This window comes from Cannabis sativa, chromosome 1 (assembly GCF_029168945.1).
Source record: "Cannabis sativa cultivar Pink pepper isolate KNU-18-1 chromosome 1, ASM2916894v1, whole genome shotgun sequence".
In the NCBI taxonomy this organism is placed as follows: Eukaryota; Viridiplantae; Streptophyta; class Magnoliopsida; order Rosales; family Cannabaceae; genus Cannabis; species Cannabis sativa.
Genome location: NC_083601.1, coordinates 64804196 through 64826767, shown reverse-complemented (window position 1 = coordinate 64826767; position 22572 = coordinate 64804196). Strand labels below are relative to the sequence as shown.

Genomic DNA, 22572 nt, shown 5'->3' with positions numbered 1-22572 from the left:
ATTTCATGGTAAGATTCTCGAAAGAAAGTTTGATAAGAACTACCATTATTATTTTATTTATATATTTTCATGTTTTTGAGTAGGCATTTCAATATAGATACAATATAATTAATCACCCAAAGTACATTTTGTATATATATTGTAACAACCAAGCTTAAATATCTTATCGATCTCACAATTATTCTATAAATTAAACCTTTGCATCTTCATTGATGTGACACGTGTCTAGGTTGGGGGTACCATGGAATACCACACTAATTGACATGATGATATGAAGTTTTGTACACTGGTCGTGTGCATGTAATTGGTCCATATATATGATTAACAACATACTAATATACACAGTTATATTCATTTCTTTCTATAAATAATTCCTTTTAAGAAAATTATTGAAATTTTAATTGCACCAAGAAAAATATATAATAAAAAAGAAAACAACTACTCCATATATTCCTCTTTAAAAAAACTCAGAATATATAAATAATAAAATTATATATTATTTTAATCAAACTTTAAATAATTTCTAATATTATATATTGTTATCTAGACATATTACATAATTAATTTAGATAATCTATGAATGTGAAGAATGCACTTTACTCAAAATCATGGATGAAATAACCAAAATATGTATTGTTATTCATCACTTTATTATTATTATAATAAAAACAGTTGATTGTTCAAAAAAGAAATTGTAGAAAAGGAGAAAATAGAAAGTGGTATTTTTCATAGACGTGCATATGTTTTATATTCCTTTAAAAAAAATACTCACAAGAGTAATTTCTGATAAGATTACAGGCCTATCTACCCTTTCATTTCACTTTGGGCCTTTAAAATAGGTCTCAGTTGTTAGATATGTTCCTTTACACTGGACTGATCGAGTTGGGCCCATTCGTTTATAGATATCTTCTTTGTTTGAGAAGGTTTTATGGACTTTTGAAATGGGCAAGTTACATAAGTAAAAGGGATATTATGATGGGCTATTTACAAAAATATGGGAAAATAAAGATAAGTTTTGATATATATGGTATAAAAACTTAATTACACTAAATATGGTATTTTTTTAAAAAACTTACAAATATGGGAAAAAGTCTTGAGTAATGCCATAAAAAACTTAAAATTTGTGTTTCTTTTTATTTATTTTTTCTTTTTTTTTTTTTTTTTTTTTTTGAATAAATTTATTTTTTCTTTTTTAAAAAAATAAAATACTAAAATAAATAAAAAATGATCTCAACTATAGATATTATTTTTTTTTTACAGAAATTAAACTTGTTTTTTTTTATTTAAACTACTATTTTTTTTTCTTTGTTTTTTTGTTAAAAACTAATTATTTCATTAAAAGCAACGAAAAAGAAAAAAAAAAACAGTTTCATCAACATCATCCTGAAGAAAAAACAATACAAAAAATTATAATCTAAAGATAATATAAACTTTAAAAATCAGTTTCATCAACATTGAAAGAAACTATTAATTTCATTAAAAGAATAAAAAAAATAGTTTCATTATGTTATTAGAATTTTTTTTCAAGTTACTTTTTTATTATTTTGTTTCTAGGTTGGAACTTACACTTATATTTTGTTATTAAATTATTGGTAGGCATTATGTGTTGTTTTGATTATATTTGTGATTAGTATTTTTTTTTTTTTTTGTATATTTGTGTGTGTGTATGTTTTTATTTGATTGTACGATGAAGGCTTGGTTTCAATTAACTTTATTATTAACATTTGTATTTTGTTATGATTTTTTATAACGTCAAAACTGGTTTCACATGTCGAAACTGGTTTCACATGTTTTAACTATTCTGTAATGGGGTTGCTCAATTTTTATGATATTATTATATATTTTTTCGTTTGTATAAAACCAGTTTTATTATTGTATGATATTTGAACAACAATTTTTATTTTATTTTAATTAATCAGTTTCTGACATACATATTATTTTATTATTTTCATAACTGGTTTTTTTAAGTAATTATTTTTTTTTTATTGTTGTTCATAATTGAGTTTTATTCAATTTTTTATTAATTTATCTCAAGAAACTGGTTTTTATTTGTTTGTTTTTATTTTGGTTGTTTTACTAACTGGTTTCTCACATTCCACTGTTTTTTTTTTTTGTTATTCTTTTATGGTTTTTATTGCACTTTTGTCTCTTTAATTTTCTTTGTTTCTTTTTTTTCTCTTTGATTTTAATTTGTGATTCTCTTTGTTATATTTGCTGCATATTGTATGTTTAAATTAACTCTAATTTTTGAGCAAGCAAATAAAAAATTAAATGCCAAAATAAAGAATGAAGTTAGAAGTTTGATTATTAGGTATTGATATAAATTTTATATGTTCGAAACTGGTTTTTAAATTTAGTATCGTTAATTTGTAAAAGTTTAGTTATTAGGCATTGTGTATTTTTTATTATGTTATTGTTGAAACTATTTTTTTTTTGCCTCTTTTAATGAAATAATTCGTTTATTTTAATATTGATGAAACTGGTTTTTAAAGTTAGTATCGTCTTTAGATTGTAATTTTTTTCATTATCTTGTTGATGAAACTATTTTTTGTATTCTTTAAATGAAATTATTAGTTTCTTTCAATGTTGATGAAACTAGTTTTTAAAGTTTGGATTCTTTTTAGATTATGATTTTTTATATTGTTTTTTTTTTCAGGATGATATTGATGAAACTGGTTTTTTTTTTCTGCTGTTTTTAATGGAATAATTAGTTTTTAACAAAAAAAACGAATAGTAGTTTAAATAAAAAAAACAAGTTTAATTTTTGTAAAAAAAAATGAAATATAAAAATGTACACTTATTATATATATTAAGAGAAAAAAATTAGGTTGAGAAAAAAATTGAAAAAAAAAGAGAGACACAAAGAGAAATTAGAAAAAAAAAATAGAGAGAGATAAGCGAAAGAAAGAAAAAAAAAAGTAGCAACTGACTTAAAAGTTGAAAAGAAAAAAGAGAGCCAAAATTGACTAAAAAATATATAAAAAAGACAAAAAAAAAACTTTTTGAAGTTTCAATAAGTAAAAAAGAAAAAAAAATTAATAAAAGTATAAAAGTAAAATGTTCTTGTCAAATTAAAAATGTAATGTTTGAAAAAAAAATGTAGTATTTGGTGTAAATTTTTCAAATAAAAAGAAACCTTAAAATGTAAGTGTAAAATAAATTAAAAAAATAAATAAAACTAATTAAGCTAAAAACAAAAACATAAAATATGGGATTGGATAATAAGTTTATAAAAATATGGCATATCAAATACCATAAAAAACTTAAATGTGAAAAAATGCCATAGAAAAGTGGCAAACCTAAAAATGCCATATTTTTCTAACTTTGTTATGAAATTCCATATTTCATGTAATTTTCACTATTATGATGGTATACTAATTTCTGCTATTTTTTTAATAAAATACTGCCAAGTAGTATTTTTTACTTTTTTACTGTGTTTTTTTATAAGTTTCATATTGCAGTATACTGTGTTAAGTTTTCACTGGTGTTTTGTAGTTGTTCTACTGTTGTTTTAAGTTGTTCTGTGTTTTACTGGTGTTTTATAAAAATATAGTATTTTTGAAAATATTTCTGTGTAACAGTATTTTTGTAAAAGTTAATCCAAATTTCATAAGTTTCTCTAAGTAAAATTATTTGGGGTTTTACACAAATTTTCAATTTTTTTACTTTTTTATTATGGGCAGAATTTTTTTAAAAAATAGTATTTTTTTGAAAAAATACTGTATAAGTTTTATACTGTGTACTGTTTTAAATTTTCACGGTTTGCACGGTTGTTTTTAAGTTGTTTTAATTGTTCTGTTTTGTTGTTTTAAGATTGTTTTATAAAAAGATAGTATTTTTATAAAAAATTCCACCTACAGTAAAATTAAAAACTTTTACCCAAAATCCAATATTTTATAAAAACTCCAAATTATTTTGCAGATTACTGTTAAGCACATACTAATTTTGGTTCTTCTACACACACCTCTATTGCTTCAGCTTTGCTGCTGTTAATATCATAGAAAATAACTTGTTTATTGCTGTTGTTTCCCTCGCCTTTATTATAGTTTATGTGTGCATAGCGAAACATGCCCTAGGCTCTAAAACAATATATAATTTGCTATAATTAAGGATTTCAGTGGTTGAGCAGTTGTATAATAAATATATTTTAGAGTAATTTTATTTTATTTTTTTGCTAAGATATGAATTTTTTTTATTTGTTTTTTGAAAGGGATATGAAATATTTTTGAAATGATATATTTTCATAATTTTTCTTTTTTATGGAAAAAACACTACTTAATTTAAAAGAAAAAAAAACGAAACTTCCATCACTACCCACTTGTTAGAAGATGTTAGGGTTAATTAGGGTATAGTTTATAATTTAATTTAGGTTAAAAATTTTGGGACATTTATTTTAGATTCTATTATATTGAAAAAAAAAAAAAAAATTAAACTTCTCATATTAATATAATACAAGAAAATATACTGTAATGGAATCAACCACGACAGTGGAGGCTACACAAAAGGGAAAATTTATTATCCAAACATTAAAAAGTTTACTATATAAAGCCAACTTAGCTAATCATTGAATGCCTAAAAACGTTGAAGCATATATTTGTGTGTTCTATCTATAATATTAATATTTAATGAAAAAAATTTGAAAAATCCTAAATATATATATATAAAAAATAGTTTGATTTATTGGTTTGAACCACAAGTAAAGAATTTAAAATAGTGACCGAACCACAAAGTTATAAACGGTTCGGATCGACTAAACTATTGACAGTACCAGATTCACTTGTTCTGATCTCGAATCATTTAGTCTGAATTGATTGAGGTTTGAAACTACAATTTATAAATTATATGAACAACGGTAGAAGAAAGAGACTTTTATTATAAGATCAATAACATAATGATGAAATAAGCTATAATTATGCATTATATTTAATTATATAATATCGTATGTATTGTCATGTGCCATACACATATATTTAAGCATGTTAGTTTTGGAATCTTTAAAACTTTGTCCATATATATAAAATTTTCTTAAAATTAACTAACAAATTAATAAAATAAAGCTAATATATTTGTTTATTTGCATTATGTGACAAGACAATCAACATGATGAAACAATAGATAGCTGAATTGAGATGGATATATTATTGGAGGAGAGTGCAATAATAATGAATAATCGCCTTTTTTAACGGTCTACTTAGTTGGGCTGGTGTGGTGGGGAACTGTCTCCGAATGAAGCTCTTCCTGTTTGGCAACCCATATTAACTTACTCCAACCCTACTCTACTTTGGAAAACTACGTACACTACAATATTTTGTTGCTTTGTTGTCTTAACAGACAGGCTTCTATTCATGGACCGTATATATATGCATATAAACTATTGTTTTATTTTTTTTTTGTAAATAAGAATCAATTTATTGCTTCAAAGAATCCCATTACATCAATCTCTATATCTATACAGTAACAAAAGCCTTTAATTCCCAAACCCATCTCTATCTATACTCTTTACCTTCCTCGGCATTGTATAAAAAATTTTAATATAACATCATTCTGAATCCTCTGTACAGAATGAGTAGTAACATTTTAAACTTTGTAAGACCAAAGAATGTTATTGCTAAGAGGCTAAGAGCATTTGTTATTGAATATTAATGTGCAGTAATTAATTACACTGATACTAATAATTAATGATATTCTTTAAAAAAGCTATTTTCTTAAGTTAAATGATACTAATAATTAATTACACTGATTACCGAATGACAGTAGGATGCTAGATACACCAATAATACCTTTTAATAATTCACCTGCAAAGATTTCTTTTCTCACTTTACTAATTAATGTTCTTTGCTTTATCAATCGAGAGTAGCAATCGACCCATATTGTCTGTCTAATTAGCTCGCCATCCAAGCCAAGGCGGCCCTAAGTATTCGGCTGTATTATTATTATTATTATTATTATTATCACTTGATCATTATTAATAATATTTATATATTCATATGAACAGTTTCTTCAAGAAAAGCTCCACGTATTTATCTAATATTGATCTTATGCTGTACTCGTCTATTGTTACGCTTAACTAAAAACAACCAACAAAACGATTCCGAATTTTCGATAATTAAGACCCTTGTCATACTAGTTAGTACCAGTATTACTACTAATTACATTTTTTTATAAATAGATTTTATAATTTGGTGCATGACACAATACAAGGAATTCTATCAATCATTCCATTCCAAACACGTTTTCCTGATTTGGATCTGAGTGGGAAATTCTAGGGACAAAAGGAAGAATACTAAGAAAAATTGGACTAATTTGGAAAAACTTGGGATTGTTTCAAATTTAATATTTCAGAAATTGGAAATCGACAGCTCCTATTAAATCAACTCTGGATTCGAAGCCGGCCTCGCCTGCCAATTGGGTAATCGTAACCTTTGAATGTTTAAACACACTCTACGGGGGTTTTCAAAACATCACTTGCCTTATAAATTTCAAAGGTATCGAAAATTACTATCTTAACCCTTTCCCTGAGAATACTAACAAGTTATATTTGATTCATTTTATGAGGTTAGAGTAGTCATTTCAGAACGGCCGTCCCATTTGATTCCCGCCAGCTTTTTATGAAACAGGTATTTCAGTTAATAACATCACCCCTGAATCTGATGACAATTAACCAACATAATTAATTCCACTCTTTATTATTTCCATCTAAAACCTCATCTCAATCTCCTACCATTGATCACCATGACAACCACCTCCACCTCCGCCACGTCATCACAAATCTTACACCACACCGCCACTTTCGTCTCCGAAGCCCTCTCGCAATCCGAAATTCGCCGCCGTCTCTTCTCGATTCTCCGCCGCAAACTGACCCTTTCCCCACCCCCTTCCCACGACCCAACCGCCCTAATCAAACCCCTAAACCTCGCCGCCGAAACACTCGACAACGCAATAACCTCCACAAGCTCCACCGTCAGATCATCATCCCTCCGCCTCATCGAAAACCTCCTCCTCTCTCACCCCGAAAACTCCGTCTCCTCCCTCCTCCTTTCCCTCACCTACGGCCTCTGGCGCCGCCCGGTGGACGCCGCTCTCAGCCTCCTAGACGTTTTCCGGTTGGATCCTTCGTCGGCTCGCTCAGAAATCGCTCCCTCGCTTTTCGAAGAGCTCTTTCTAATTCACCTTCTCCCCGTTCTCCGCGAATTGAATGATCGGAGATCGAAGATCTTGTCGATTAGCACTACTTCTCCTCCGCCGAATAATAACAATCTCTTTACCAATACATTTTACGACGACGACGACGATTACTCGATTAACGATGAAATGGGTGCCGTGCCGAGCACGAAATCTTTGTCGAAGATGAGCGACGAACAGGCTTCTGAGCTGAAAATATTGGAGACGGAATATGAGGAGGTTGTTGATGAGAATTGCCGGGTTTTGGCTAAGTACTTGAAAGAGGTTTTGGAAAATGAAGATAAGGGTGATAATATTAATAGGTTGACTTTTCATCCACCTTTGACTATAATGCAAACAAGCCAAGCTCTTGATGATCATCGTGGATTTAATGAGGACCGTCCGATGAGGACTGAGCAGCTTAGTAGGATTTCCGTAAACGGACGGTATAATGTAATAATGTTTTTTTTTCTCCTTAATTAATTTATTAATTATAGACTGGGGAATAATATAATCAATATTGACTAAATTACTATGAGGTAAAGGTAAAAAAAAAATTTATATACAAAAATGTTAAAGAAAGTGAATATATAATTTAGGCTTAGTTAAATTTTAGTAAGGTGTTTTTTTTTTTTTTAAAAAAAAAAAAAACATGGTTTTGTTGACAGTTTTTTATTTTTCAGTAAAGTAATTGAGATTAGAAATTATGGTTATTTTATTACATTTTAAACTATTGTATAATAGTGTTATTAATTTAGCTGTTTCCTAAGGTGACTTTATGATGCTACTGTACTATATTCAAACTAAACTAAATTATTATTTTAATATTGTAATAATTTTCATCTTGTGCCCTCGGTTATGAGAATTGGTCTATTTTTCATATATTATGATTTTTCTTTGCAGGAGTATGGATTTAGAATTGGAATTTTATACCTTGTTTTGTCCGTTTGCCGTTAGATCTGGCTTAATTGCTTAAAAACTCTTTACCCTTTTAAATTATTGATTTAATTTTTATCAGTTTTGTAAATTTAATATATATTTTTCTGTCCTGATCCTCAATTTGCTAATTCTTACTTCCTTGTCCTTATTTTCAGCCGACCACGTCACGTTGTAACAAAATGCTTTTTAAGTTTTGTTTTATTTTCTTTTCCTCCAACAAGTTAGTACCCAGATAAGATTGAAATAATGTTTTAAGCAGTACATTTATAAATATACATATATAATATTATATCCTTCTTCGTCAAATTGTATGGTCCGGACCAGCTAGCAAATTAGTATTTTTTTTTTCTGACAGTTTCACAATATTGATACTACCTAAACAAGAATAAAATTATACCATGCCATATGCTGAAACAGTATTATATAATATATATATTGTTAACCAATCAATTTCTAAGTCCTTCAATTGAAGAATTTTTTTAGTCGTCCATATTTGCAAAAGTAAGCTACATGTTTAGATTTGTAATTCATGATTATCACATCTGAAATTTATGTATATTACTTATTTCAACTTCCACTAATAAAAATGCTTTACCCTATTTAATATGTTGCTTGCTTGGCTTGACTTGATTTGACTAGGAGATCCTCAATGAACTTCAAATGATTCAATTTGACACGTGTTTTCCATATTATTACAAATTTCATTAATTATGCAAAAATCTCAATTTCTTTTATTTCTAAAAGTTGAATTTTAACAGTTCCTTGTTCAAGTTCGGCAGAAATGTAATATTGTCTTTTCTTTTTTGCTTAAACAATTGCAGCCAATATGGACCGAAGGGGAAAGGTCTACTGAACTATTCAACCAAACTAGTAGCAGCAAGTCCAAGTCCAAGACTTTACCATTTTACCCTCAAAGAGTCTCTCCTCAAATATTTTCAGATCAAAAATCTTCTTGGAAATTTTCAACGTCACCCAAAACAAACTCCTACTCCGAACTTGAGTCTTCATTGGACGATATTCGGGTAGAATCTTCTTCCGAAGAATCTGAAGCAGAGACTGAGGTGGTAATAATAATAATAATAATAATGGATACCAACGAAAAAAAAGCTTTCAACTTTGGTCTGATTTACCTATGTTAATTACTTCTTGTAATATAATAATAATAGTTTTTCTTGTGTTTGTTGCGCCTTTTTAGGAAAGAAACAGAAACATGGCCTTGTTTGAGTCCAGACAGAGTCAAACCCAGAAACCAGAGCAACCCGGTTTGGCAGAATCAAGTTGGTACGCAATAACATATATTTATATGTATATATTAAATAATTAAACACCAGACAAGACAAATATGTAACATTGTAATAACACTTGGACTTTTTTAATTGTCCTTTTTACGATCAGTTCTCCAGATAATGTTATAGGAAAACAAACACCTCCAAAGGACTTTGTGTGTCCCATAACTAGCAATGTCTTCAATGATCCGGTGACCCTTGAGACTGGTCAGACTTACGAGCGCCGAGCTATCCAAGAATGGCTCGATAGAGGAAACGACACCTGCCCAATTACGCGCCAGGAGCTGCAAAACACACAGTTGCCTAAAACAAACTATGTCTTAAAAAGGCTCATTGGGAGCTGGCAAGAGCTCAATCCTGATTTAGTGGCTGCAGTAAACCATTCTGAAAATTTATGCATAGGAATTGACCAAGTTGTGAATTCCAACTCAGATATGATGCCTTCCAATTCACCCAACAGTGTCATAAGCCAAGCCACCATTGAAGGGACTGTTAGTGAGCTGAGACATGCCATTTCCAATCTCTGCACCTCTGAGATTCTCAAGGAGTCTGAGACTGCAGTGCTTCGAATCGAGCGGTTCTGGCAGGAAGCAAATATGGAACATGATATTCAGATTATGCTATCAAAGCCTCCTGTTGTAAATGGATTTGTTGAGATACTTTTCAATTCTGTTGATTCTAAGGTACTTAGAGCAACAATTTTTCTTCTGTCTGAGTTGGGATCAAGAGACAAAGCTGTGATCCAGACGCTTACTCAGGTTGATTCTGATGTGGAATGCATTGCTGCTCTGCTTAGAAAGGGGTTGACTGAAGCTATTGTGTTAATATATTTGCTAAGAACATCAATTCTTGACTTGACAAAGTTGGACTTGGTGGACTCACTCTTAATGGCCATAAATAATAAAGAGAGGGATTTGTTTAATATGTGTGTGAAGCCAAAAACAGCTGCAGTGATTTTGTTGGGACAGGTTTTTGAGAGCTGTGATGAGACCACAGCTGCTTCTGTTGTTAATTCCATGGTTTCTGGAAAGGAGATTGAAAGTGTTGTTGATTGTTTGGGGGCCGAATCCTCGGAAGAGAGGATTGCTACTGTTGGAATTCTTGTCAAGTGTATGCAGGTAGATGGGAAGTGCAGGAACATTATTGCTGATAAGGCTGAGTTGGCTCCTGTTTTGGAAAGCTTAATGGGTCCAAATGATGGAGAACGGTTCGAGATGATTAACTTTTTATCAGAATTAGTCAAATTAAACAGGTAACATCTCTTAAATCTTAAAGATCTCTTCCATGAATCTTTTGGAGTTGAGTTGAGCATGCCTGGTAAACTTTTGATTTTTCTTTGATTCAGAAGAACATTCAATGACCAAATCCTTCACATTATAAAGGATGAAGGGCCTCTCAGTACAATGCATGCCCTTCTTGTTTATCTTCAGACAGCTCCTGATGATCAATGTCCAACAGTTGCTGGTCTCCTTCTCCAGCTAGACCTTCTGGTTTGAAATTCTTCTACTTTCTGCTTTACTATTAATCTGTGTTATCCTACTGGTGATCCTCAATTGACATTGTTGTCTTTTTGTCTGTAGACGGAGCCAAGAAAGATGAGCATTTACCGCGAAGAGGCGATAGATACTCTCATATCTTGCCTCAGAAATACAGAATTCCCTGGTGTCCAATTAGCTGCTGCTGAAACAATTATGTCACTACAAGGGAGTTTCACCACTTCAGGGAAGTCTCTTACAAGAGCTACCCTTCTCAAACGCGCTGGCCTAGACAAAAGCTATAATAATCTTGTGAGAATTGACCAACTAAGCAGTTTCTCAGCAGAAGCTGAAGAGAGCCTTGTGAGCATCCTAAAATACTGTGTTTTGCATTATTCGTCCTTTTCTTAATTTTCATTTCATCCTTTTTCTTATCTAATTTCATTGTTTCAATTATAGAAGGAAGAAGAAAAGGCAGCTGAAAATTGGGAAAGGAAAATGGCTTCTGTTCTGGTGAGCCATGAGTTTGGTCTACTCTTTGAGGCTTTATCTGAAGGCTTAAGAAGCACAGATTCAGAACTATGTTCAACATGCTTCATATCAGCTACATGGCTTGTAGACATGCTCAAAACTCTTCCAGATACAGGAGTACGAGGAGCAGCACGAGTCTGCTTGCTGAAACGGTTCGCTTCCATATTCAAGTCCTCCAGAAATACTGAAGAGAAAATCCTTTCTTTGCTTGCACTCAGCAGCTTCATCCAGGAACCTGGTGAGTGAAAATCATTAGAAGAAGTAGTCTTAGAATTATCTAGACAGATTCAGAAAGTGTCAGCCAGATTGAGTTTGTCTTTCTCTGTGAGGATCATTTTAGGTGGCGGATTTGGACATCTTTTACTCATTTTATATCTTCTTGGGGCATTAAAGTAAGACTTAATTCTGAGATTCCAGTTACTTAGCTACTGTTTATTGTGAATTTCAGAGGGGCTACATGAGTTAACTTCCTATTTAAAAGACATATTTAAAGGTCTGAGAGTGCTGAGGAAATCCACTCCCTTAGCACTTGAAATGCTGAAAATGGTGTTTGAAGGCCAAGACTCAAGTGCTGTAAGTTCTGTTCTGTTATATGTTTCTTCTGTATCTTGCATGGAAAAGATGATAGTGCTTTGACTAAACACTGTTTGTGCATGACCACAGGACTTGTGGAGTCATAAACAATTAGTTCAAGTAGATTGCAGCGAGAATGGAGAGGTTCTATCTTTAGTTTCTTTCAAAGACAAAATCTTTTCAGGCCATTCAGATGGCACAATAAAGGTATCTTATATGTTTCATTATCTTAATCTTAATTGTAAAGCTCTAATTAGATGTGTATTGTATGGAGTCTGATGATATTACCTGTTACTCAATTCTGAAGGTGTGGACCGGTAAAGGTAGCATTCTTCATCTGATCCAGGAAATTCGAGAACATACAAAGGCGGTTACAAGCCTAACTATTTTGCCAGCAGCAGAGAAACTGTACAGTGGTTCACTTGATAGGACTTCAAGGGTATGATTTCTAATACTTTCTCCAATACCATGTAAAGCCATACCTCCTTTTTCATACTGAATCATTCCCTTCTTTTCTGGAGAACAGGTCTGGTCTATTTCCGACAAAGCAATACATTGTATACAAGTACATGATATGAAGGATCAAGTTCTCAGTTTAGTCATTTCCAATACAGTTTATTGCTTTATTCCACATGGTTCTGGTGTCAAGGTACTTAACAACACAGGGTTCAGTTTTGAAACAATACATATAAGCTGAATCAAGTTTGTTTATGATTTGACAAACTCAATAATCCAATGTATGGGAAATGAACTTATATACTTTGCTTGTGTTTGTTTAACTTAGGTTCATTCCGGGAATGGATCATCCAAATTGTTGAATGGAAGCAAACATGTGAAGTGCTTGGCTTTAGTGCAGGGAAAATTATACTGTGGATGCCAAGATAATAGCATTCAAGTATGCCTCTTTTGTGTTTTTAATTATTAGTTTGAGCTTGGTTCCAATCCAACTAGACTTGTTTCTTTCCCATTCTGATAACCAAAAAATTTTGCAAACTTTTTCAGGAGATTGATTTGGCCACAGAAACAGTCGGTACCATTCAAATTGGTTCTAGGAAATTGCTTGGCAAAGCAAGCCCTGTTCATGCCTTGCAAATATATGGTGAACATATATATGCTGCTTCTACTTCCTTGGATGGAACAGTTGTCAAGGTACCTTATAATATTATTACATTTAATTAGGATTTTTTTTCTCCGAACTTTCACATATACCAAATCGTATATCCTAACTTTTCAAGCCATAAAAATTCTCCAAAACTATTAAAATTGTTAGATTTATGGACTTTCATCCAATTTCGTCAATTTTACTAACAAGTCACTAATGTGACAATTGTCTATGTACCAAATTGTGTCTCCTAAAGTTTGATACATACTAAATCGTGTCTTTGAACTTTGATATGTATCTAATCGTGTGTCTCGAATTTCTGTCCACGTTAAGCATCCATTAGTAAAATTGAACAAAAGTTCTTTATCGAAAGATTTCAATTGGTCGAGAAAAACTTTTAACGACCGAAAAATTTGGGGACATTACTTGATAGTTATCAAATTTTAGGGAGAACAAATTTGCGTATTATTATTATTATTATGAACTTTTTTTTTTCTTTGATGAGACTATAAATCCAAATTTTCGTATGAGGATTACTAATAATTTGTATCTGAATTAATGTATTTTTGATGAGGGAAGATCTTAAGCACATCAGACTACAATATAGTTGGATCATTGGTTACTACATTGGAAGTAAGAGTGATGGCCATAAGCTCAGAACTAATTTATTTGGGATGCAAAAAAGGAAGTGTGGAAATTTGGAATAGGGAGAAGTTGAACAGAATAGACACACTACAAACTGGTTCAAATTGCAGAGTTCTTTGCATGGCTCTTGATTCTACTGAAGAAGTCTTGGTGTTTGGTACTTCCGACGGTCAAATTCAGGTAAATTTTATGAATCATATCCTCAACACTACATGTTATGATGATGATGATTGCTTTTCCACTTGTACAGATTTTCAAAAAAGAAATAAAAAAAATACTAATTTGCCTCTCTTCAAAATTAAATAAAGAACAAATGATTGAAGAGACTCCATATTATTGTTTCTTTCTTTGGAAATAAAAATCAATTTTTATATTTTATATTTTCTTTACTTTTGTTGGTTTGCAGGCATGGGGATTAAGCTAGCTAAAAATAGAGGATGTTGCAAATTTTGGATAAAAAGTCATCATTTTTTCTTGTAGAGTTGATAAAGATATGATATTCATTTGATTATTTATTTGTTTGAGAACAACTAGTGAAAATGTAAATAGCATATACAAATTACAAAGTACCAAAGAATAACGTACTTTATGCATCGTATATACCAAGTACAACTTAAGTACAACATAAGCCTATAGAAAACACATCACAGATCAATTATCATTCCTATTTTTCTGTCTTCTCCTTCCTTAAATAAGGGTCAGTGCAGTTAGATTTTTCAATATTAATAAAATAAATTAATGTCTTAAAATTATTGTATCTTTCAGATTTGCTTGATTAGTCAAGAGGTACATAACATTGATTCTGAAATGGTAACCATTTTAATTAGAACAATGCAAAAGTGGTACAAAAGTGTTTTTAATTTCATACTAAATTTTCAAATTTTCTCCTATGCGCACATGATGTCAAATGTACTAAATGCCATTACTATTGTTTTTTATCGTCAAATATTATTAGCACTAATCTTTACAATAATTAGGTGATGTTTGGTTCATTGTAATAATAATGAATAGATCCATTACATAGTTTGATTTTCTTTCTTAACTTTTCTAATCCATTACGATATAATGCTTATTGTATTGAATATTATAATGATGATTACATACCAAAATCAATGTAATCTCCATTACAAAGAAAAAAAAAATTAATAACAATATAATAAAAAAAGTCAAAGTCTATAATACCCTTTTTTTAAAAAAAAATATTTTATAATTTTATAATAAAAGCAACAAGGTTATTTTAGTCAATACACAGTTTATTTTATTACATTCTCATACCAAACCAAGCATTGTAATCAATTCATATTAACATTCTTATTTTATTACCATTACTATTACTATTACCATTACTATTACATTACATTACATCAAACCAAACACCACCTTATGGGGTTCTATCTTAAAACTAATTGGTGATAAGTAGAGTAGTTTATGTTCTTATACATGATTCAATATTTTTACATTTAATTCATATGGGATAAGTTTTCCAATAAATCTTACGAAATTATAGGTACAACTAAATTATTAATGTTATGTTTATAAAAATCAAAACGTACATATACATAAAATATGAGTGTGTGTTATGTAAGATATTTCTGGTATTTATATGCTATCAAATCTTTTTATAATAGAGTTTTAGTAATGGAATAAATGTTATATTTGGTGTGATTTATTAATACAATAAAATTTTTATCTAAGGATCAACAATGGAACCAAGTTATTTGGAGACAGATTGTCTTTGTGTATTGCAAGCTTTAAGAAGTTCCATTAGTATGATTTCCTTGTTCGGTATGGTCATTCAAGTGTAGACAATTGCTTGCTGATTTGGGTTCTGTTTCTTTATGTTTTGTTAAATGGTTTGTCACTGCAGTGGCTCATAACTTTACTAAGGCTGGTATAGTATTCCCTGATATTGTTTCAGTTTGGAGTCTGTTCCAATTGAGTTACTATCTTGTCGGTAACTGATTTTGAAGCTTAATAAAAATGAATTTTTCATTCAAAAAAAAAACAATAAACAATTATTAATACTATATATTATAATAAAATTATTTTAAGTAAATATAATATTTATATATGTATTACAATTTAGAATAAAATTATTAATTTTACATAAAAAAAAATTTATAAACTATATGTATATTTTATATTAAGATATAATTATTTTTATATAGAACGAGATTTAAAAAATGTAAAACTAATTACGATTTAGAGTTTATTCTTATTTATAAATGACCTAAATTAGGATTTGATTTTTTTATAATAAAGTAGAGATTATTATTGAATAGAGTATTTTTATATAGAAATTTTAATTTATATATTTATATATAGTTTACATTGAAATTAATTTTAACAATACAATAAAAAGTATATATATATAATTATTATTCAAAACTGACTAAATTAAATACACATTATTGATTGTAATTTAAATATGTGTCCATTGTTTATTATTACTCTATTTTAATTTAAAAAGATGATTGCTAATTTAGTGTAATTAAATCTAGACTAATTAGGATTTTCATTCCCAAATTTTGATATGTATCAAATTATGTCCCTTGAAATTTTCAAGTCGTTACAAATTCTTCGTGAATTGAGATTGTTGGATTTAAGGATATTTGTCCAATTTTACTAAGGAAAGTTGCATTGGATAAAAATTCAGTGGGCATAATTTGTTACATATCAAAGTTCGGAGGCATGATTAATTGGTATATATTAAAGTTTTGGGAGCACTATTTAGTATATGAACAATCACCGAATTAGTAAAATTGAATAAAATTTTACAATTCTAACAATCACAATAATTCAGAAAAAAAAATTAACAGTAAAAAAGTTCAAGAATATGATTTGGCGTGTCAAAATTAAGGGAACAAAAATCCTAATTAGTCTTATATCTATTAAAAAAATAAAAAAAAAATGATAATAAAGTGCTAAACTACATTTGGTACAAGAAATGAACTAAGCTTTTGATGTATTTCTTTCCCTATCATCTCTTCTTTGTACACTCCCCTACTTAAGGCCATTCTTTAATCTATGTTTTGGATTAACTTAAAATACAAAAATAATGTGCTGTTTTAATTCATTTGTTATCATATTATTGTAGTGTGAACATGCATAAATTAATTAATCTTAATATGTAATAATATAACAAATTTGAATGTTTAATTAAATTTTTTATTTTTGTTTTAATAATTAATTTTTAATAACTATAGTAATATTTAATTATTTAATTAAAAAATATTATTTTCTTAATCAAATAAATCATCTACCTAACTGTCATTCATAAACACAAATATAGATTTCATAATAAGGATAATTTTTAGCCTTGTAGGAGCGAATTTAAAGACTATTAGAATATCAACAATGAGAGTTTCACACAAATCACTTGTTAGATGTGAAGCCAAAAATAGATGGTGTAAATGTGAGAAAATTTAATGAAATGACAATGGCAACCTTTTTCCTTTAAGAAAAAAAAAAAATTGGTCGGTAATCTCCCGAAGCAATATCATAAGTTGCTTCTATTGTTGATGATATTAAGTCAAATCATTTGACTTTTTAGGGGCGAATTTGAAGTTTTGTTGTAGTGATTTGATTGAGTTAGATGATATTTACTTTAGCATAGTCCTTTGTAAAGTATCCACAATGTTAGTGGATTATTAACTAGTCCTTTGCCTTTGTGTTTGACTATGAACACATTTAGAAGTTGTTGGTTTTACTAATTGGTTTTAAAACGGAATCTCATTCACTTTATTTATTTTATTACCTTTTCAATATTAACAATGACACTCTCTAACGTAATCAACTTTCATTCTAAATTGAAGTAACTTATTTTCTTCAAGAACCAATAACTAAATATATTTTCATGGAGAAATTTAATTTGTCTTTTTCCACACATTTGGATTTCACATGTAAATTCTAATAATATGAGGTTAAATTGCACTTGTTCGCTTTTGACATGAAAATGACAGACACAAATTATATATGTTAGTCTTGGAATATTCTGATGATAATCTCAAAGTGACCTATTAGATTATCATATGTTAGTCTTGGTAGATTGTAATTAACTCCCTTTCTCTCGTGACTCTTGTCTCTACTTATATATAAGTACTTTTTACATACCAATCTCTCTCACCCAAAATAATGAGGTCAGTAATCTGAGAAAACATAGTGAGCTCTAAATTCATTGCATGAAGAAAAGCATGGAGATCTCTCCTGAAAAAGTTAAAAGCAAAAAGGGTGGCCTTAGAACCATGCCATTTATCATTTGTACTAATCTCTCTTAATTACAACACCATGAAATTGTGTTTATTTACTTGTGTTGAATATATACATATATATATTTCTGAGCCAATAATAGCATAACATTTTGATTTTGCTCCTCTCTCTCCAATGCAGCAAACGAAACATTTGAAAAGCTTGCCAGTATTGGACTCCATGCAAATATGATAAATTACCTAAGGAATGAGTACCACTTGGATGTTGCCACCGGAGCCACTATTCTGCTATTGTGGGGAGCCATGTCCAACTTTACACCCATCATAGGGGCTTTTCTTTCTGATTCTCATTTGGGTCGTTTTCGAATGATTGCTCTAGGAACCATCACTACCCTATTGGTAAGTACATATTAAACCATTCAAAAAAGAATGAATGGAATGAAAGTTATTATTAATTCGTTTGGATTTTATATTTTTCTCAGGGAATGATAGTACTATGGTTAACAGCTATAATCCCAACAGCAAGGCCTGCTCACTGTGACATTGGTAAACCAGGACAGAGTTGTTCCAAAGCAACCGGTCCTCAACTTGTGTTGCTTCTTTACTCTTTTATTCTTATGAGTGTTGGAGCTGGTGGGATTAGACCTTGTTCTTTGGCTTTCGGAGCTGACCAACTTGACAAGCCTGAAAATCCCAATAATAAGAGGATCTTACAAAGCTTTTTCAACTGGTATTACGCTTCGGTTGGAATCTCAGTGATGGTTTCAGTAACTGCCATAGTTTATCTACAAGAGAAATGTGGCTGGATTGTGGGGTTTGGAGTTCCTGCAGGGCTAATGCTAGTCTCAACATTTCTATTTTTCATAGGCTCTTCTCTTTATGTAAGGGTGGGCGCTAATAAGAACATGTTTTCAGGTTTTACTCATGTGATTGCAGCAGCTTGGAAGAACAGACACTTGGTTTTGCCTCAAGATGACAAATTCCATGGCTGGTATCATCTCAAAGGTTCCAAACTTGTCAGACCAACAGATAAGCTAAGGTAGAACTAGAAGCCACCACAATCAATTTTACTAAACCATAACAAAAATGCTATCTTTGCATAATATCACTAATTTAATCAAAGTAAAAACACTACCCATTATTCTCAGGTTCTTGAACAAGGCTTGTATGATTAGAAACCCAGATAAGGAGATAACCCCAGATGGTTTAGCAATAAATCCATGGAGTTTATGCACAGTAAAGCAAGTTGAAGAACTGAAAGCCATTCTCAAAGTCCTCCCAATTTGGTCAACCGGCATTTTCGTCGCAGTAGCAATGAACCAACACGCACTCTACCTAATCCAAGCAAAGACCACAGAACGACACCTCACCACCCATTTCGAGATCCCAGAAGGCTCATTCGTCGTCTTCTCAATCCTCACTCTGTTCCTCTGGGTCGCCATCTACGACAGAGCACTAATCCCACTCCTCTCCAGCTTCACCGAACGACATCGTCAAGGCCTCAGCTTCAAACAAAGGATGGGAATTGGGGTCGCCATCTCCTGCATCGCCACGGCCACGGCCGCCGCCGTGGAGTTGAAACGACGAAGATTGGGCGTCGTTTATGGCGAAACAATGTCGTGGGTTTGGCTTGTTCCGCAGTACTGTTTGACTGGTTTGGCTGAAGCGTTTAATGCCATTGGACAGATTGAATTCTACTACTCTCAGTTTCCCAAGAACATGACCAGCTTTGCCGTGGGATTGTTCGCTCTGGGAATGGGGTTTGGGAATCTGATTGCGGCTTTGATTCTACGAATAGCCAACGAAGCAAGTGGGAAAGGCGGGAATGTGAGTTGGGTTGCTAATGATCCAAACAAGGGTCACTACGATTACTACTTTTGGGTTTTGACTTTCTTGGGTTTGGTCAATTTGGTCTACTTTTTGGTGTGTAGTTGGGCTTATGGGCGTTGTGAGGAGAAAAATATTTGGGATTTCGGAGAAGGGGAGGAAGAAGAAGGACAATGTTTGGAGCTTGAGTTAGGTTTCGATCAAAAATTCAATAAGGTAGAAGAAGAAGAAGAAGAAGATCATGGTTTGACCGAATCTAATAAAGAATATTCTTCATTAAATGTTTCCAATGTTGATCCATTTGGGCAAATTGACACTTTGAAACATAATGGTTAAACAGTTTATTGTGTTGGTGGTGATATACTACTCGGGATGAGTTTATTCATATTCATATGCAAATCATATCAATAATTAAACAATTAACACGTTACATTAGTATGCATTTATGCAACCCCACTACTTAATTGGATTATACATGGAATAAAATTCGGTTTGGAAATCGTTTAGGAAAAATATTGGTAGGGATAGGAGACAGCTGGTGGAGCCAGAAATTAAATGTTGGGATAAGTTGAAAAATACCACTTTTATTAATCAATATTTAATCAAATTTACTTATAATTTTATCTTTAATTGAAACATACTTCTTATTGTACCTAAAATACCCTGACATAGAAGAATCACATGAAAAGTATCTTGAAGTGACAAGGACAAAATTAGTACAATGTTTAAAAAAAAAAAAAAAGGTAAAAATGATAGACTCTAAAAAAGAAGATAAAAATAAAAGATGACAATATAAAAATGATATAAAATGTAATTTCCTCTTAAATATTAAGGGGAATTTGGTATGGAGGTTTCATTTCATTTTATAGAATTAAAATTGTAATTTCTATAAAAAGGTATATTATTTAAGATTGAGATACAAAATAACTCTAAATTTAGAAACAAAATTAGTAAAATGTCTCCTTTTAAAAAAAAATCTATATATATTAATCTATATCTATCTATCTATCTATCTATATATATATATAAAGGAGAGACATGAGGCGGTGATGTAGCACTCTACATTTATTCTAAATGCTCATATCTATTCTCCCCTTAATTGTCTCATAGTTTAATTTTTAATTAGATTTATAAACATTAATTAATCCATATATTTTATACCGTCACTTAATTATTAGTTTTATATAATACTTCTATCTATATATATAAAGGAGAGACATGAGGCGGTGATGTGGCACTCTACAATTATTCTAAATGCTCATATCTATTCTCCCCTTAATTGTCTCATAGTTTAATTTTTAATTAGATTTATAAACATTAATTAATCCATCTATTTTATACTGTCACTTAATTATTAGTTTTTTTTTTTTTGAAATTAAACTCTTATTATTAGTTTTATATAATTAAGAATGGCAATCGGGCCGGGCCCGGCCCAGCCCGCCATAAACCCGGCCCGGCCCGATAGTGTTTTGGCCCGGCCCGGCCCGACCCGACTTTTTTATTCAGCATTGCGGGCCAAGCCCGACCCGATATAATCGGGCCGGGTTGAGCCCGACCCGTATTCCTTTTTTTTTTTAATCAGTTTATTTTACTACTTACTCTCTATACATATATAAGCATATGAATGGTAACATATTCTCATCACTAAATAGTCTTATCTTCACTGATGTTTTGTAACTAAAAATAATAGTGAACAGAATAATTCTACATTTTCTTTAATAAAAGAGAAGTTCCTTTAGTCGGAGATCGTAATTAAAGATCTCTACACTCTGTAGTACATTTTTTATACTCAGCAAAAAATATATATATTTATTTATTTATATAAAAACAGAGCAATAGAAGTAATCCTTTTAAGATCTTGCTCTGCAAAAGTATCTACCATAATCGGATCATTGAAATCAGTTGATCTATTAATTTTATAAGGATCTGTTTCTGTAACAATGTCAAAGTATCGACCATAATCGGATCATTACTTTTTATCTATTTATTTTGTAAGGATCGGTTTCTGTAACAAGTATAATAAAAAAGGGAATAAATAATAGGAAGAAAGATATATATATACCTGGATTTCTGTGGTGACAGGGTACTCATCCATGTCGACGTAGTTCTTGTTAATATACACGGAACACTCCAAATTTTAATTACCTTGAAATTAAATTCTAAGATTAATTTGTGATTGTGTATTTATATAAGCCCTAAACACTTAAGTTCACAAGGTGGGAAGTGGAAACACATGCACACCAGAGCACCGACTTATACACAGACAGACAGTAATGAAATGACTGATTAGAAAAGAGAATAAAAGCAGAAGAAAACAAACAAGCAGAAAAAAAAAAAAAAGGGGGTCGGATCGGGCCCGACCCGAAATAATATGTACCGGGCCGGGCCGGAAGCCCGATAACAACCCGATGTAATCGGGCCAAAGTCGCCCCGTCGGGCCGGGGGCCCGGCCCGGCCCGCGAAAATAGCCCAAATTGCCATTCCTATATATAATACTAATAATATATAAATGAGAGACATGAGGCGGTGATGTGACACTCTACAATTATTCTAAATGCTCATATCTATTCTCCCCTTAATTGTCTCATAGTTTAATTTTTAATTAGATTTATAAACATTAATTTCTTTTTTTTTTTTTTTTGAGAACCAAATATTTCATTAAACAACTAGACGATTACAAGAAAATGACAAGTCACGCTCAATCACATGACGAGCACAAGCAGGCGAAACCCCAATCCACATAGCACTAACTTTGTTTGTCAAAGCATAATTGGCTAATACCGTCACTTAATTAATCCATCTATAAACATTAATTAATCCATCTA

The 22572-nt window shown here is 30.8% G+C and overlaps 2 protein-coding genes across 4 annotated transcripts; both read left to right on the top strand.

The window, feature by feature from the left end:
- The first annotated feature begins 6442 nt into the window (after positions 1–6442).
- Positions 6443–14407, top strand: LOC115702144 (putative E3 ubiquitin-protein ligase LIN-1). Of its 3 annotated transcripts, none has more exons than XM_061108659.1 (15): positions 6443–7614; positions 8922–9164; positions 9296–9381; positions 9496–10638; positions 10735–10876; positions 10967–11224; positions 11321–11630; positions 11841–11965; positions 12056–12172; positions 12273–12404; positions 12492–12614; positions 12750–12860; positions 12968–13114; positions 13647–13892; positions 14119–14407. In XM_061108659.1, the coding sequence occupies exons 1-15, from the start codon at positions 6733–6735 to the stop codon at positions 14134–14136; spliced, it is 4083 nt and encodes a 1360-aa protein (XP_060964642.1). In that variant the 5' UTR covers positions 6443–6732; the 3' UTR covers positions 14137–14407. The 3 variants fall into 3 exon arrangements, with proteins under 3 accessions (XP_060964642.1, XP_030485462.2, XP_030485461.2); XM_030629602.2 differs by having other exon boundaries at positions 6444–7614; positions 8922–9161; positions 10732–10876; XM_030629601.2 differs by having other exon boundaries at positions 6444–7614; positions 10732–10876.
- A 1008-nt stretch (positions 14408–15415) lies between these two features.
- On the top strand, positions 15416–20412 carry LOC115702147 (protein NRT1/ PTR FAMILY 1.1-like). Its single transcript, XM_061111441.1, has 5 exons — positions 15416–15497; positions 15580–15666; positions 18102–18319; positions 18403–18959; positions 19069–20412. Exons 1-5 carry the CDS (start codon positions 15416–15418, stop codon positions 20081–20083), a joined length of 1959 nt encoding a protein of 652 aa, XP_060967424.1. The 3' UTR covers positions 20084–20412.
- The last annotated feature ends 2160 nt before the right edge of the window (positions 20413–22572 follow it).

What these genes read in the sequence shown, in the direction of transcription:
- LOC115702147 (XM_061111441.1), top strand. Translation starts at nt 15,416, where the DNA reads ATGGAACCAAGTTATTTGGAGACAGATTGTCTTTGTGTATTGCAAGCT. An exon ending in TAGTATGATTTCCTTGTTCG is followed by an intron (nt 15,498 to 15,579) that starts GTATGGTCATTC and finishes TTGTCACTGCAG; the next exon opens with TGGCTCATAACTTTACTAAG. An exon ending in AGACCAACAGATAAGCTAAG is followed by an intron (nt 18,960 to 19,068) that starts GTAGAACTAGAA and finishes CATTATTCTCAG; the next exon opens with GTTCTTGAACAAGGCTTGTA.
- LOC115702144 (XM_030629601.2), top strand. Translation starts at nt 6,733, where the DNA reads ATGACAACCACCTCCACCTCCGCCACGTCATCACAAATCTTACACCAC. An exon ending in TTCTCCAGCTAGACCTTCTG is followed by an intron (nt 10,877 to 10,966) that starts GTTTGAAATTCT and finishes TTTTGTCTGTAG; the next exon opens with ACGGAGCCAAGAAAGATGAG. An exon ending in AAGGCCAAGACTCAAGTGCT is followed by an intron (nt 11,966 to 12,055) that starts GTAAGTTCTGTT and finishes GCATGACCACAG; the next exon opens with GACTTGTGGAGTCATAAACA.